The 18,401-nt window shown below is 40.0% G+C and overlaps 1 protein-coding gene across 5 annotated transcripts in view; it reads right to left on the reverse strand.

Moving 5' to 3' along the window:
• Positions 1-18,401, reverse strand: part of LOC124722134 (inositol hexakisphosphate and diphosphoinositol-pentakisphosphate kinase) — a 577,166-nt gene that overhangs the window by 247,864 nt on the left and 310,901 nt on the right. For 4 of the 5 annotated variants that reach the window (XM_047247338.1, XM_047247341.1, XM_047247340.1 and 1 more), the window contains exons 12-13: positions 18,180-18,265; positions 7,778-7,915 (exon numbers count right to left, since the gene is read on the reverse strand). In XM_047247338.1, the coding sequence (XP_047103294.1) occupies positions 7,778-7,915; positions 18,180-18,265 (224 nt within the window). The remainder of the gene's footprint in view (positions 1-7,777; positions 7,916-18,179; positions 18,266-18,401) is intronic. The other variant, XM_047247339.1, reaches the window with a different exon arrangement.

Below are 18,401 nucleotides of genomic sequence, written 5' to 3' on the forward strand. Positions count from 1 at the left end.
GCTACAATTTAACTGTTACGAATTTAATTACCCTGACTACTCAGTTTTTTTTTTTTTTTTTTTCTTTTGATAGAAATCTACTGTTAGTGTACTAAACTTCGTGCTATAATATAAGTTCACATACTACTAACATACATCAATCACTTTTTCAGTAATTTAATTTAAATTTTAGTAATAAACTACGGTTTTGTTGTTATAAACCTGAAGGTTGTTTTGCATACCACAGTGCTTTACTAGGCACTGCCCTATCCGAGATGGTGCACCCTTAACGTTCCTCCAACCTTTCAACAGAGTTACCCAGCTAATTATAGGGGCATCTACAGTTTAACACAGACTCCAATCCACGGAGCAACTCAGAATTTTTCACAGTAACAAACACTGTCAGTATCTGATAAATGAGAGAGAAATGAATCGAACTGCAGAGCTTTCTATTTCAGCCAATGAATCAGTGTCAATAAAAGTCTAAAATAGTGAATTGCACATTAAATCATGTTAATATGTCCAAAAATTAACCTAAAATTGACACTAATGAAATGAGACTGCGTTTTATGACCCATACTGACTCGCAGTGCTACTGGATATTGAGGAAGAATGGACGCTGAAGTTACATCTGGCCACTCACATTTAACATTTAGGTTTTCTGTGTTTTCCTGATTAAGGCAATTGGTAGGACAGTTCCTTTGAAAAGGATGTTGCCAATTTTCTTCCCAGGGCCTAACCTGATCTAAGAATGCACTCTGTGTTTAGTGACCTCATCCTCAATGGAACATTAAACCCTAATAAACCTACATTCATTCCTTACTGACTCTCACATAAATGCACTCGAAAGTGTATGTCACATACTTCTATATTACATCTAACCATATTTAAGACTTCATCAATCACATGGACACATGACTGATTTTTCTTTCCGTTAATTAAGGCATAATGCTTAACCCATGTTTGTAGTACTAACCGGTAGCCTGGTGCGACAAATCTACTTAGTTCTTTGCAACTGATTCCTTTACAATGATTGCATAATCAAGCATTTCATCTCTACATCGAGATTAGATTCAAAATGTTCAGCTTCAAGGCATAAACCCCCCCCCCCCCCCCTCATTTTATGCCTGTGTTACTGAAGCACATCTGCAATTAGTATTACAACAACTACAGCTGGTACTATTGTTACTCTGACTGCCCTTCCATGAAGCAGTGAATGCAACAAAATTTGTTAGTGTGTTTCAACATCATTGTGTCCCTTCTAGTACTTCTGATAGGCATACTTGGCGCTGCTTTAACATCAAATGTCAAATGATTTGAACAAGCAGTTTGCAGTACAACATTTCAATAGATATGTTTCTTTTTTATGTATAACCAGACAGATATGTGATTAGGATGAGGTTTTATTAAGAGGCCGAACCTTGCATCTCGACTCAAATGGTAACTGTCAAGCCACTACAATCTGAATGAAACAACTTTACATGCTCTATGTCAAAGACTTTGTAATCACCATTTTAGTGCTCTTAAAATATCAATTACACAAATCTGTAACAATATTTTATAAGATGAGTCTTCCTGAAACATAAGCCTTTATCTTTATTACATGTTGCTTAATGTAATTATTTTGAACTAGTTTTTAATGACAAGAAATGAAAAGCACCAAGCTCTCATACATGTTTAAAAAGAAGAAAAAAATGAATAATACTACAGCAACTCTCAACAATAACATAAATTATTGATTTTATTGTTAGAAGCTAACAATCATTGTTTGAGTTTAACTGGCAGAAGGAAAATTTAACGTCGCACATAACTGGCTAGATGGAAAATGGATTTTAGTTGTCAAACCATATACAGAACTAATCAAGTCACCTAACTATTCATCTTGCCACCCGTCTATGCAATAATACAGGTATATCATCAAATAAAACCATGTGATAATAAAGGTATATCATCAGCTACAAACAATTGTAATCTTGAATGTGGCCTGCTAAGAAAATATACATATACAGGATGAGCAGAAAAGAACTTTACATTTTCAGAAATTCATACAAATTGAACAGCACAACTTATTCACTTCAAGCATTAACATTTTAATATAGTCTCTCTGGAATATTTTACTTTTTATTACTTGTGTTTTTTCCCCTACATATAGGCACAATTCTTTTGTTGCAGGCTGCACCCATCAGGCAGTGCTAGTGTAGAAAATTTCAACTACATGACAACAGAAGAGCTAGTGTGCTATTCATTTAACAAAAAGGTAGTCTGTAACTGCTATTTAACGAGCATTTTGCACACACTTTCATCAGGAATCGCCCAGATCTCCAATTATATGTGGTACAAACTGTTTGCAGGAAAAGGTTGCATTTGTGACGGCTAAAGTCACATTTCACCTTCTGCGTGAGAGAAAAATGTTTATCGCATCTGACCAGCATTCCTGCAAAGGCCACACAAATGAAAATGTGAAGCAAGTCACGTGGTTCAGATCGTGCAAGCAACCTCTTCCAAAATTCTGCATGAATGTCTGGGCTTAAAACTGTACAGTTTGCAGATAGTCTATGCACTCATTCCAATAGATTATCCTGGATGATCTGACTTCTGAACCAAGATGTTGGCAAGGATGGACAATGGCAACAATAACTAAAAAAGGTTTATTTTCAGTGAAAAAGCAACATCTCACACTGATGGTAAAGTTAACTGGTGAAATGTTCATTTTTTGGGAACACAAGACCCCCGTTTCTCCACTGAAAATGAAAGAGGTCAAAATATTCTGTGCAATGTCAGTGGATAAGATTTACAACCCCTCCTTTTTTAAGGAGAGAACTGTCACAGACAATTGCTACTTTGATATGCTTTTTTTTTTTTTTTTTTTTGCAGCTTCTGCCTAAATTGCAAGAAGACTTCCACAACTCCATCTTGCAACAAGATGGCGCCCCCTTCACTCTTTCACTCAGCTGTGGATGATGGCTTGGCTGTGCAGATACTGATGACGATGTATGGTGTAGATGCCTACCATGATCACAAGATGTAACCTCTTGTGACTTTTTTCTGGGGTTATGTGAAAGACGAAGTATTTGTCCCATCCCTCACTATACCTGCCACAGTTAAACATGTGAATTGCTGCTGCACTAGAGTCTGTCACCATCAACATATTGTACAAGTTTTTGGAAGAGTCTGTATACCTTCTTGATGTTCGTCGTATGATTCGAGGAGCAGATATCGAGCTCCTGTGATCTGCAAAAATAATCTCTTAACAGGATAAGGTTTAAAGTGAATAAGCTGAACCATTTCATTTGCATGAATTTCTGAAAATGTAATTTTTTTGAGTTTGCTATATACCATATTTACCAAATTATAAGACGACGTTTTCTTTCCCAAATTTGTCATTCAAATACTTGGGGTCATCTTACATTCACAGATTAAACTATTGCTGCTGAGGTCAATGTTCTTACATTGCTAACAGATTAATATAGATGTCATCTTACATTTACAAATGATGCTTTGGCTACTAAGGTTTCACACAAATTTATTTTGAAGAACTCCAAACAAAGAGTACGGCATAGTAGTGAATTCGTTCGAATAGCTCAAGATTTCCCGAGATGCTGAAGCACTCGATGTGGTATCGACCTCACTCAACCAGTCGTGTGACAATTGGCTCATGGCTTTAGTGCAAGTGATAAGCGAGAAACTATGAACTAGCTGCTACAATTATCTAATGTTCTGTTTAAAAATTGACAGTTTTGTGGAACACAGGAGGAAATAGGATTAAATTCTATAAACTTAAAAAAAATTGTTGTATTTGAACAGGTTTGCAATAAAAGTTCCTATAAATGTATGGATACTATATACATACACGTATGCCGCTTTTTAAGTAAAGGTAACATTCAAAGGCGAAAATATTTTCCTTCAAAAATCAATATTTGATTCTGAACCCAACTCAATATTTCATTTGGTTATGAGACATTTAATGATTTCCCAAGTGAGTTGCAAATGAGAAATTAGGTTGCTGTTGACATATTAGAATACCGGAGGAAAAACATCACCAGCTTGTTACCCGGCTTTAGAACAAGCTGGTGAAATTCAGAAGAAACAAGAAAGAAAATTATCTGTAATTAAATGTCTAAAAAACTAAATAAATCACAGTAAACTGACTATCATAAGAATAAATTACAGTGGCACGATTGTTGTGAAAATGGTACCAACAGATGTCCCTAGATCGCAGGATGACCAAAAGTGCGAGAAATGGACTGAATCATGATTGCAATCTTTTACTTATGTTTTAGTTGCTGTTGTTGCATATGACATGCATACTAGAAGATATTGCCATCCGTGTTTCACTATTGCTCAAGCACAGCAGCACAGAAGGGTTGGAGGGCGAGTAATGACACTGTCTTGGCTGAGAACTATAATGAGTGTGGGGAGGTCAGTGGCAAGCAGGCAACAATATTCTAGACTGGGGCAAGTGGCGTACTTATGAATTTTGTTTAGAAATGTTTTCGATGCTCACCGTGAGGTACGAAGGGAATGATAGGGGGTGTGTCAGCTGCTGGTTCTGCACAATCAAAGAGGGAGAAGTGGGCAGACAATTTGTTTGGAAGCAAGAGAAATTGTAACATTCTCACATCAGTATAGATGAGACATCTCCTATGTATTTAAACATGTCTTTGTTCTCAGGTCCCACTATAACCACAACCTCAGAAATCACAACATATTCTGAGAAAGTAGCCAAATATTTGTGACAACGAAGATATTAGTTTCACAACTGTCCTATTAAGATGATGATGACCAAAAATAGTGACACCACAGATGACAGTAAACAAAAAGACAGTGACGACAAAAATTAATGTAAATGATTTATTTTTGTTTAATTTATTTCTCCTTGTATTATCAAAATGTTGACAGTGAATAAATGGTGTAAGTCTAGAACAGATGTATTGTTAACTTTTCAGGCAGATATCATACATGCATGAAAGTTTATAATTTTGATTAGTCAGCATACACTAAAAAATAAGTATTTTTTCTCACAGAGCCTCTAAAAAATTGGGTGGGTCATCTTAACTTCAGGTCTGTTTTATGCTTGGATAAATACCGTACATGCAACCTTTTTCCCCCCTTAATATCATCATACTATAGATATTAGTGTTTCTAAAGGCAAACAAGCTAAAAACAAAATACCCTAATTTACAGTCACACAGAATAAGAACAAAGTGTGCACACTTTGTAAGTAAGAGAAGAAAATTTTGTTGCAGTGTAGTTTTCAGGTCCACGACAACAGAAGACATGATTTTGAGACCACTTCAATAGTCATAAAAAAGAAATGATGTGGTAAATTTCTATTTAAGTATCAAATGAATTTCAACTGGAGCACCAAATGTCTTCCTGATATGGGCGGCACAACAGTAACTTGAATTATTGATCTAGCTGTCATGATTTAGTAACAATTCTTCATGGGTATAACTTCTGAATATCAGTAAAATGAGTCAACATTCATGTCTTGCAGACACTGTTAAAATAACTATATTCTCCAGCCTTATTATATGCCAAACATAGGACATGCATAGCTTTAGTGATATCTGCTAGAGTTCTATCTTTCAATGCTCCACACATCCAAATCAAATCTAATCAATCAGCTCAAAGCAAAATTCTAACAAAAAATACAGAATCCCACCAAAAAATATAAAGCAACTTGAGAAATTAAGAACAAAAAATAGCTCTGAGCACTACGCGCCTTAACTTCTGAGGGCATCAGTCGCGCCTAGAGCTTAGAACTAATTAAACCTAACTACCGTATTTACTCGAATCTAAGCCGAACTTGTTTCCGGTTTTTGCAATCCAAAAAACTGCCTGCGGCTTAGAATCGAGTGCGAAGTAAGCGGAAGTTCTGAAATATGTTGGTAGGTGCCGCCACAACTAACTTCTGCCGTCGAATATATGTAACGCTACATAGGCATGCTATGCAGGCACAAAGATAAATACTGGCGCCAAAACCTCTGCGTCAGTAAATAAATTTAAAAAAAAGGTGGAAGACGAGCTTTTTTTCTCCGCCCCGAACTTCGACCACTGCATTTTCATACATTATCCAATGAAGTAAATACAAATTCCGTATTGTTCATCTTCGAATGTAGCAGCTATTCAATGTACTACGAAAATCCGACTGGCAGGACTGTTTGCGATGTTTGTCAATATGGCCAATTCTACGTTGTGAATTTTTTCCTACCTGTAAGAAGAGATGGTTGCTAATGGGAACTTTTATGAATTGTGACTCACATGCAGTATTCTCTTCAGCATAAGAATAATACGAATATAAACATTTTGCCATGTATTCTTTCGTGTTTGCTGCTATCTCATTTAAATCCTGTCTGCCTAATAAACTACGAAACTAGAGTGTGACACCAGCAAACGCGGGAGTATACACATATCATGTCATGTTTATATTCGTATTAATTCTTATGCCTAATAGTGATACAGTCAGAAATTAAGCACAGCAATTGACTAGATTTTTACATCTAAGATGACTAATTTCTGTGCAGAAAGTAATGTACTAAAGAGGCGTCTGCAAAGATTTTCAAACGGAGAAAAATTTTCGCTGAACTCTCATTCAGAACATCTTCTATCATACGCAGTTTATTATTTGGTTCTTGTTGATCATTATCAAAGAAAGCAGCAGTGTAAATAACAACAAATAGCAGTCTCTTGCCATTGTTTCGCACCTGAGACAATTCCTCCCTTTTTTTTTTATTGTAAGCGGAAGTAGCGTGCACAAAAGCAAGCCATGCGGCGAGCGGCGACAGGTTGTAAACACTCATCATCAGAATGCGATAAACAATGCATGACACAGTACAGTAATGCATTTTCAGATAGAGTGACTTAAACACCTATAACAAAAAGAACGGCACTTATCACATCAAAGAAAAATAAGCAATCAATTCAAACCAGACGAAGCACGTGAAAAACAAAGGGTACCTGTATAAATATGGACGGAGCACCTGACGCATAGCAATGGCTACCTGGTAAAGCTTAGCTGCTAAGCTTACGGCTCGAACCAAACTACTGTAGCTGTATCGTCATTCATTTGACCTAAATTGTGTCTCATATTACAATGGACCAATTTTGTTTCGATTTGGAGGTGCGGCCTAAAACTTTTCTCTCCTCTTGAATTTCGAGTCTCAAATTTCAGGTGCGGCTTAAATTTGGGAATTTTTTTTTTCCCTTTATTTCGAGTCTCATTTTTCAGGTGCGGCTTAGATTCGAGTGTGGCTTAGATTCGAGTAAATACGGTAACCTAAGGACATCACACACATCCATGCCCAAGGCAGGATTCGAACCTGCAACCTTAGCAGTCGCTCGGCTCCAGACTGCAGCGCCTAGAACCGCACGGCCACTCCGGCCGGCAATTAAGAACACTGAAGTGATGTTTTGTGAATACTTGTGATCACAGTTTGTGTTCTTACTATCACAATAGCTTTAGTCAAAATCAAGTGGCAATAACAGCCAGCTTGAATAGTTCACTTTTGTGGCCAGATTAAACATATTTTAGTAGCACCAAACATGTCAGAATAGTTCTCACTATCTATAGCATAAAGCTATTTTTTAATAAAATTTCATTACAACAAATGATTAGTAATTTAGAAAATATTCAAAATAAAGAAAATGAAAAATATGGTTATGAACATAAACTGAAAGAAAATTACTATCTAACAACAGTAAAAATAAAGCGCCTAATCATACACCACCCTCCATGGTTAGACTTTGTAGTTAATAGCAACTGCTACCATTCATGAGGGTATCTGGAGATACGAACCACTCAGATGTCTACCTTGTCCTCCTGGATACATGCAGCGGAAGATCCTTCCCAGCTCTTCGGCTTGTATTCTACCAGCCGGTGTCAATTCACCACCCCATTTTAGAATTAGGACAAGGGATGGCTCTTTGGGCACATCTGTGGAAAAAGAACCACAAAATGAAACTCACTCAACAGCAGCAACAAACAAAATGAAAAGTAATATCTATCCACAATAACATGCCAAGCCATAACTTGGAAATCAAGGAATTGCACTGTCTTCAACAAGTGTTACCACCCTAATAATACTGACTTTAATCTCAACTGCAATGAAATTTGATATGTATTTGCATTTCATCACATTGAAAAGTTGTAGTCAGTTCTGGGTGGTATTTATGTAAGGAGTGCATTAGAATATGTTGAGTAGTTTCAGTTCATATCTAAAAACTAATTGTGACAATGTATGCTCCAATATAGTGACCCAATTCGCTCACAGCTGATTCCTTGGTGTAATAAACTCAGCATGTCTGCATGCAGGTTTTTGCAAGTGCAGCTACCATTCTCCGAACTATACAACCAGCTACTTGCCAGCAGACAGCATAAGGCTGAACATGTATTTTATTGCAACACTTTTGTTGGGCATGGAAACAATGATGTAGTCCAACTGCCATTTAAATAATAGTGAAAATTCGTAATTTCCATTCATTCTACATAGTAATCTGGTATGTAATTCCCGATCATAGGTATACACTGGTGAGAAAATGAAAGATGTAGAAAACTAACAGAGTGAAGAAAGCAATAATCTCTGTGAAGAAATGCTGAGACAGGAGAAAACAACATAAATTAAGGCCAGATGGGTGGTGAGAACCAAGACCATGTTGTAGCACCAGTTCCCACAAGCACGGTTGTGAGAAACTGGTATCTGGGGGAAGAACACAGATGGCACGCATGGTGAAACAGGCACTGAAGTCATTACTGTCAGGTTGTAATGCATGCATGCTCTGTAATAGGATATTGTGTGTTGCTAGTACATACCGTCTGCCTATGCCCATTCATCTTAACTGTAGCTTAGTGGTAGTCATGCTGATGTAAAAGGCAAAACAGTGTTTACGTAAAAGATTGTAGATGATGTGTCGTTTCACGGGTTGCTCCCCTTTGATAGTATATACTTTGCCAGTTACACAGCTGGTATAGGTGGTGGTAGGAGGGTGCATGGGGCAAGTCTTGCAGTGGGGATGGTTGCAGGAGTAGGAGCCATAGGGTGGGGAGATGGGTGCAGAAGGGGCATAAGGTCTGGTAAGGATATTGCAGAGATTGGGATGTTGCGAAAAGCTATTCTACGTGTGGTTGGCAAAATCTCGGATGTAATAGACCTCATTTCAGGGCGTGATTTTAGGAAGTCATGGCCTTGTCAAAGTAGCTGATTAATACATTCAAGTGACAAGTGGTGTACTCATAAGCTTTTTTTTTTTTTTTTTTTTTTTTGAGGGATCAGCAGTAGTAGGATTGGATGTGGGGGCCCAGGAAATCTGCTTTTGAACTAGGCTGGTGGGATCATTACAGCCAGCGAAGACTGAGGTGAGGATGGTGGTGTACTGCTGCAAAGAGTCTGCATCTGAATAAATGCATTTGCCTTGAATGCCAAGGCCATATGGCAGGGAATGTTTGATACGGAAAGGATGGCAGCTGACAAAATATAATTGTTGCTGTTTGTTAGTTGGTTTATTTTGGGCAGAAGTGTGTAGCTGGCCTTGGGTGAGAATGAGATAAACATCAAGGAAAGCAGCATGGGATTCAGAATAGGAACATGTGAAATTTAATTGGGAGAATATATTTAGAGATTCCAGGATTTTTAACAGGTCAGCCTCACTATGAGTACTGCTGATCCCTCCAAAAAAACAGCTTAAGAGTACACCACTTGTCACTTGAATTTATTAATCTGCTACTTCAGCAAGGCCATGACTTCCTAAAATCATGCCATGAAATGAGGTCCATTCTGTCTGAGATTTTGCCCACCATTCCTGTAATAGCTCTTCATCAACGTCCCAATCTTTGCAATATCTTTATCTGAACTTATGCTCCTTCTGAATACATCTCCCTACCCTATGGCTCCTGCTCTTGTTGCCATCCCCACAGCAAGACTTGCCCTATGCACCCTCCTACCACCACCTACACCAGCCCTATAACTGGCAAAATATATATTATCAAAGGGATAACAATCTTTGAAACGACACATCGTATACCAGTTGTTACGGAAAACACTGTTCGGTCTTTTACATCAGCATGACTACGACCAAGTTATCAGTTAAGATGAGTGGGCACAGGCAGAGTGTGTATACTACCAACACACAATATCTTGTTGCAGAGCATGCACAACAACCTGACAGTTGTGATCTTGGTGCCTGTTTCACCACACATGCCATCTGGATTCTTCCCCCAGACACTAGTTTCTCAGAATTCTGTAGGTGTGAACCAGTAATACAACATGTCCTCAATTCTCCCAACTATATGGCCTTAATTTACATCCATTTCTTCGGTCTCAACATTTCTGCACAGAAAATATTACTTTCTTCACTCCATTAGTTTTCTACATCTTTCATTTTCTGACCTGTCTATTTCTGGCCATTATCTTCCCACTTCTATCACATGCAATGCACTTAGCTTTTTGCTCTTATTAACTCACGTATTTTGTTTTAGAAGTAATCAATGTCTTCCATATTAAGCACTCAGAATTTCAAATCCCATCAGGTGCAGTCCCCAAAAATCAGTGTTTCCTTCTCATCGAGTCCAGTAATTATCACCTCTCTGAGGTGACAAGTGTCACAGGATAGCAAGATGCACAAATACAGCAGTAATATTGCTCAGCCAAGGTATAAAAGGGCAATGAATTGGCATATCTGTCATCTGTACTCAGGTGATTCATGTGAAAAGAACTCTGATGTGATTATGGGCACACAACGTGAATCAACAGACTTTGGGAGTGGTCCCATAGTTGGGGCTAGATGCACAGGACATTCCATTTTGGAAATTGTTAGGAAATTCAATATTCATATATCCACATTGTCTTGTGTGTGGCACAAATACCAAATTTCAGGCATTACCTCTCACAACAGGCAAAACAGTGGCTGACAGCCTTCACTTAATGACCAACAGCACCAGCATTTGCAAACAGTTGTCAGTGCCAACAAGTAAGTGACACTGTGTGAAATAACTGCAGAAATCAATGTGGGATGTACTACGAATGTATCCATTAGGACAGTGCGGAAAAATTTGGCATTAATGGACTATGGCAGCATATGACTAAACCAAGTGCCTTGGCTAACAGAACGACATAGTCTCCAGCACCTCTCCTGGGCTCGTGACCATATTGTTGGACCCTAGACAACTGCTAAGTTGTCGAATGATAAGATGAGGCCCACTTTCAGTGGTAAACGCTGATGGTAAGGTTCCAGTGTGGTGCAGACCCCATGAAGCTGTGGATCCAGGTTGTCTACAAGGCATTATGTAAGCTGGTGGTGGCTCCATATTGGTGTACACTGTGTTCACCTGGATCACTGACTTGAAATTGTTATATTCAGCTTCTTGGAGACTATTTTCAGCCTTTAATGAACCTTATGTTTCCAAACAATGATGGAATTTTTATGGATGACAACTGGACCACAATTGTTCATGATTAGTTTGAAGAACATTCTGGGCAATTCGAGCAAATGATTTGGCCACTCAAATCGCCCAACATGAATTCCACTGAACATTTATGGGACATGATCAAGAGGTCAGTTCATAGTTGGTTAGTTGTATGATTAAAGGGACCAAACTACAAGGTCATCAGTCCATTTTTCCTCAAACGAACAGATCTACACGAGTCTAGAACAGAGACAGCCTACCGCACAAAACACAGGGGAAGAAAATTCTAAGGTCTACGAAAGGTCAATGAAGGTGAGATAAGGGACAAAAAGAAGAAAGTGAGATAGAGGAAGACAGGCAGGCAAGGGTGTCCCATCTAGGGAGCAGCCAGAAATCCCTACAAGCAGAGTGCAATGAGGGAACATACATAGCATAGCGTAGTATCACCTCACCCTTCCCCCTCCCTTAACAGAGTTCCACCACTCAGGGACTGCCTTGGAAAGACCAATAGAATGAACAGGGCAAGAGCAGCACAGTGAGATGAAAGATGTACAAGTCTATCAGACCACATTCCAGATACCTAGAACTTGATGGTGTAATACTAACTGAAGGTCTGTTTCGGGAATACCAATCTCAAGATACGGTTTACTAGTAGCCAGTTTGGCCAGGCTATCAGCAAGTTCATACCCCGGGATCCCGACATAGTCCGGGGTCCAAATGAATGTCATTGAGTGTCCCACACTGTTCAGGGGCATACAGGTATTTCTGAATAGCAATGACCAAGGGATGACGAGAGTAACACTACTCAAGGAATCGCTGCAGATGAGAAAGGGCCCGCCTGTGCAAGAACGGATATGCTCAAGAGCACAAGAGATGGCTACCAACACTGCAGTTAAAACACTGCAGCCATCCAGCAAGGAGTCAAGTTCAGTATGTCCTGCATGAGTATAACAAAGTGTACATGACCAGCAACCATCTAGCCATCAGAATAGTCTGCTTCTCAACTTGGGATGTGACAAGGATGGCAAGGATGGACAAAAATTGGTGACGGAGGGTTGAAAAGCTGTTGTTGGTACCTGATGTACAATGGAGAGACCCCAGCATGCATGAGTAAGCTTTTCACAGGGCTAGTTTGAAAGGCTCATGTCGCAAGTTGATCCCCGCAGTAGAGTAGATCCAGTATCTGCAGTGCTAAGGGCAGTGCCGAACCATATGCCAGGCTCCCAGATTCGAGACAGGATCGTATTAGAGCTTTGTAAAGCTGCGGAAGTGTAGTGCAATCTATACCCCAGGTGGAGTTACTCAAGCAGCGAAATGTATTAAAATGCAGTGAGCACTTTCACATAAGCTGGCAAAGATGGAGAATTCACATCAACTGAAAATCAAACACCAGTCCTACAAAGCAATAAGTTTCCACCACACTGAGTAGTTGGTTGTCAAGATAAGCTTCCGGTTGTGGATGAACAGTACAATGGCAACAGAGGTGCATGATACAAGTCTTGCCGGCTGAAAACCGAAAGCCATGATGAGGGACCATGACTGCACTTTTCGTATGGCGCCTTGCAGTTGACATTCAGCAATGCCCACACTAGAGGAACCATAGGGGAGGCAAAAGTCATCAGTATACAAGGAGGGTTAGACTGGAGACCCCACATCTGCTGCTAGAAAGAGAGGGACACTCAGTACTCAGTACAGAGCCTTACAGGGGGGGAGGGGGGGGGGGGGTTTACAGTGGGAAGGGAGTGGACCCCAGAGACCCCACTTGTGTAAGGTAGCAAGCATGTGATGTTGCCATGTAGGGTCATTAGCCCCTTGCAGGTTGAAGAAAATGGCAGATTCCAGGTAAACCAGATCATCAGTAGGGGAATGGCCTTGGCAAAAACCACTCTGGGCTGGAGCCACAAGATCCCAAGACTCAAGGAGATCACACAGCCACCAGCTCACCATGCATTCAAAGCAACTTACAGAGAGCATTAGCAAGACTGACTGGGCGATAACTGTTCATCTCTAAAGGGTGCTTAACCAGTTTTAGTACTGGATCAATGATGCTTTCTTGCCATCGCAATGGGAACTTATCCTCGCTCCAGATGCAGTTAAAGATGGCAAGGCTATGACACTGACAGTCCACCGGTAGGTGCTTGAACATTTAGTTGTGGTATGGCCCTGGCACTGTATCAGGGCAGTGCACTAGAACACTGGCAAACTCCCACTCACTGAATGGAACATTACATGACTCCAGGTGGCAAGTAGAAAAAGGTAAGTGCTTTCGCCCCACCTGCTGTTTTAGAACACAAAATGCAAGTTGATAATTCTCGGACGGTGATGCTTGAGCACGGTGCAAAGCAAAATGTTCGGCAACGGGGTCTAGGCCAGTGTAGACAGTGCCATTCTAGGTAATACCAGGTACACCTGAAGGTGTCTGGTATCTGTAGGGATGTCTGATCTTAGCCCAAACCTGCAAAGGTCTGATGGTTGAAACATACCGTTCCCAGCAGTCTTGCTTCTGTCTTAGGTGGTGGACACAGGCACAGATCCGCATAAAGGCAATGAGGTGCTCCATCGATGGGTGCTGCTTATGGTGTTGGGAGAGCCCGCCTTCAATCTCTAATGGCCTCTGTGATTTCTGATGAGACCACCAAGGTACTCTATTATATCAGTTCGGGCCAGAAGAACAGGAGATCACTAAATCAGCTACCGAAAGAATGGCTGTACTTGTATTCTGCACTGTCTCATCGATATCTCCATGTGGCAGGGAGTCAAGGTCAACAGCAGAGGAGAAAGCATCCCAGTTAGCACTGTTGAGAGCCCATCTGGGAAGGCGTCCAGGGGAGTAATGCTGAGGGAGGGACAGGAAGATTGGGAAATAGTCACTACTACACAGGTCAACGTGGACCTTCCAGTTGATGGATGGGAGAATACAAGGGCTGCAAATGGAATGGCCAATGGCCGAGAAAGTTCCATGCACCACACTGAAGTGTGTGGGGGTACCAGTACACAAGACGCAAAGGTCAAGGTGTGCCAGTGAATTTTCAGGGTGTTTACTGTGGCCAGTGATCGTGGTTCCACCCCACAGAGTTTTATGAATGTTGAAATCGTCCAAGATCAGGAAAGGTGGGGGGACTGAGAAATCAGTGCACCCAATGTGTTCCGGGACACTTCACCATCGGGAGGGAGTAAACACTGCAGATGGTAATATCCCAAAATGCTCTTAACTGAACAGCTATAGCCTCCAAAGGCGTATTAAGGGACACAATTTCGCTGCATAGAATGTCTAGGTCAGTTCAGCAAAAATTTCAATTTCAAGTATTCAGTTTTTTAGCTCTTGTTGAGAAGGTGAAGAAGACAATCCTTTTAGTCAGTGAATATGGCTGTAAAATTTCCTCTTTTTCAGAGTGCCAGATTTTCTTCAACTTTTGATATAACTCATACTTCTCTCTCATCAGATTCTGTCAATACAAACCAAACCAAAAAATTTTCCTTAGTACTTTCCTTTCTTCTTTTTTTGTGTCTTTAGTTAAAGATCCATCTCCAATGATTAACATCTCTGATGCATATAATGCTTCAGGTTTGACTACTGTGATGTAATGTTTCAATTTTGTATTATGAGACACTGATTTTTTTTATTAACACATGGGCTGTCCACCTATGTATCAAGGAGAGCCATCCATGTACTGGGATTTCCATAAGAAATTTTCAGTCAACATTTAGCTTGTATTTCATGGATTTTTTCAAGAGAATTAATCACCTCTTATCTGTTGTTTAAGAATATTGCTAGATTGTCTGTTAAAGCTAAAAATTTTATGGATCCCTGTCACATCACCGTTTTCATATCAATAACTTCAGACATTTCACCTTCAAATTTAATTTAATTTGTGAGATGGTATCAGCTACTGTTTGTTTAATCGACTGTCTTGTGTTTTTATCCACTTTAAACTCTTGTAGTACATTAAACAGTGTACTTGCATCAGCTGGTAGAAATGCTTCTTTGAAGTCTACAAATGAAATAACCATTTGTCTGCTCTTGTGGATCTGAGAGAGCGTCTTCTGATTGAGACTATGTTACACACAGGATCTACATTTCCTAAAAGCTGCTGGATATTCACCAATAAAATGGTCTCTTTGTGCTTCAGGCTTTTTAAGTATGATTTTTGAATGAATTTTGTAAGTAAACGGCAGAAATGAAATCCCTCTGTGATTATTTATATCAGTTTGATCTCCTTTCTTCTGTAATGGGGCATCAAAAGGAAATACGTATGCACATTTTCTTATGAACATTCTACTTGTTCTTTTGGAAGAGGTACACTGGATAAGCGACTATGTATGTTGTTCCAACACGATGGCTGCCCAGCTTGCTCTCCCCATTCTAAAATACGAATACTGAATGAAAAAGTTCTCCAAGTGTTGAACAGAACAGAATGCTGCAGTATAATGGCTGTCCAGGTCCCCTTTTTTGACTCCTCTGGATTTCTTACTATGGGGAGCTCTGAAAGATTGAGTCTACCGTGAAGTCCCAACTATGCCAGAATATACGTGTTGTCAAATCACCACAGCATACAATGGCATGTCATTCAATGTACTTTCATCTGTCTTTGAACGGTGACTGGAAATGGGCCTTGTACTCAATAGTAAGTGGTTACAGTACACGCTTAAGTGAAGCATCAAACTAAATTTTGTTATATAAAGTAATTATGTTGTGGGTTACATGTCATCAGCCAATTTGAATAAAATGGTTTTTTTTATTTAATGTGTATTATGCCTAATTAAAATTTTTAGCAGTATCTACAGACACATTTTCCACCCCATAAGAAATTTTTCACATCTAAGAAGCATTCAGGCATCTCCAGTATTAGACAGGTCAGTGCCCCCTCCTTCAAGTTAATACAATAGTATGGCAATATTATGATAAGGATAGACTGCTACTCACCATATGGTGGAGATGTTGAGTCACAAACAGGCACAACAAAAAGATTGCTAGAACAAGTAAGTTTTTGACCAAAAGGCCTCCTCCTGAAGTGGAGAAACACACACACACACACACACACACACACACACACACACACCACACAAACACACACACACACACACACACACACACACACACACACACACACACACACACCACTGTCTCTTGCTGCCGAGGCCAGACTGGAAGCAATGGCGCATGATGGTAGAAGCAATCTGAGTGGGGTGGTGGTGGTGGTGGTGGTGGTGGTGGTGGTGGTGGTGGGGCGGGGGGGGGGGGGGGAGATAAGGAGGAGGCTGGGGGCAGGGAGGGGATAGCAAAGTGCTGCTTGTGGGAGCATACAGGGATGAGGTGCAGAGAGGGCAGGGCAGCTAGGTGCAGTCAGGAAGTTAGACAGATAGTGGGGGAAGGAAGGGAGTGGGAAAGGAGAGAAGTAAAAAGTATGTCAGTACATTGATAGATTAGAAGGCTGTGTAGAGTTGGAGTGGGAACATGGAAGGGAATAGGTGGGTGGGGGACAGTGGCTAATGAAGGTTGAGGCCAGGGGGTTTACAGGAATGTAGGATATATTGCAATATATTCTACATTCCGATAACCCCCCTGGCCTCAACCTTCATTAGCCACTGTCCGCCACCCACCTATCCCCTTCCTTGTTCCCACTTGAGCATTAGACAGTCTTCCATTCCACCTTTCCTGTCACTGAAGGCTCCTCCTTCACCCCCTCCCCATCCAGGTGGCTACTCCCATCATGCACAGTTGCTTGCAGTCTGGGCTTGATGGCCAGAGGCAGTTTTATCCCCTTGTGTGTGTGTGTGTGTGTGTGTGTGTGTGTGTGTGTGTGTGTGAGAAGAAGGCCGTTTGGTTGAAAGCTTACTTGTACTAGCAGCCTTTCTGTTGTGCCTGTCTGCAACTCAACATTTCCACTATATGGTGAGTAGCAACCCATCGTTTCTATCATACTGTCATTATTCCATCCTGGATTTTCTATTGTTTGAACACAAAAGGTACCCCACTGTGTCATAAAAAGGGTTGTTTATCATTATAATTTACGAGCAACTGACATTTTTGTTTCAGCTTTTATAAGTAAGCAGCAAGGGGGACGACCTGAATGGAAAAGTGTCTGGTGAAATTGTAGTTAATTCCACAAAAACATGGAAATGTACACACATTTTAAATAGTTTTCCTAAGCCCTATCTGATGCACCAGACGGCACCAGAAGCCAGCATATGCTGTAATTTCATATATAAGTATCATAATTGACCCAATATCTATGTCATATAAGACATGAGGTAGTCTTAGTAGCATAGCCCTGCCTTTCTGCATAAAAAACTTGTTTCAATATCTTAGTTGACAACAAAGTTCAGAGAATTATCTATACAAAATATTACATGCTCCTCAGCATACTATCTATTGCAGAAATTGTGTTACATTGCAGAAATTGTGTTACATATTACATTACTCACCCGGTATATAGGCCTTATGAAAAATCAGTAAATAATTAAACAGTATAAAAAGCTAGCTCAAGTGCTGTAATGTCTTCGTATGAAGCAATAGTGTAACGATTGGAATTCACGATATCCAATGATTTATGGCGCTATATGACGCATTCATTTATTTGGATAGAAGCATATGGGGCCTGAAGATGGCAAAATGAAATGCTGAAACAGGTTGCTTTCAGAATAAAATACTTAGTACATGGCTGTTGGTGAATTTTATTGACATTGAAAATCTATCAGAAATCCTCAGATGAGCAAATGGTACAAGCTACATAACACTTGAATTTCACTTGTCATACTGTAAACTTTCAATACTTCTTACAATTACAAAGAAATTTACCATCATCAGAGCTTGAGCCTCGTGGTCTCCCTTTTGGTTGGTATTTCATCTGCACTTTCCGATTAATCCCTGAGAAGTGCCCATACCTGGAGAGAAAACCATACTAATTACCTACACAAGCACTACAATAACAAGAATGAATTACTACAGCGATTTACAGAAGGTAATCATTGCACAGTGACAATTGGGAACAATTAATGTAGTCTCTAGCACATATAGTAA

The sequence above is a fragment of the Schistocerca piceifrons genome, chromosome X, assembly GCF_021461385.2.
Source record: "Schistocerca piceifrons isolate TAMUIC-IGC-003096 chromosome X, iqSchPice1.1, whole genome shotgun sequence".
NCBI classification, from domain to species: domain Eukaryota; kingdom Metazoa; phylum Arthropoda; class Insecta; order Orthoptera; family Acrididae; genus Schistocerca; species Schistocerca piceifrons.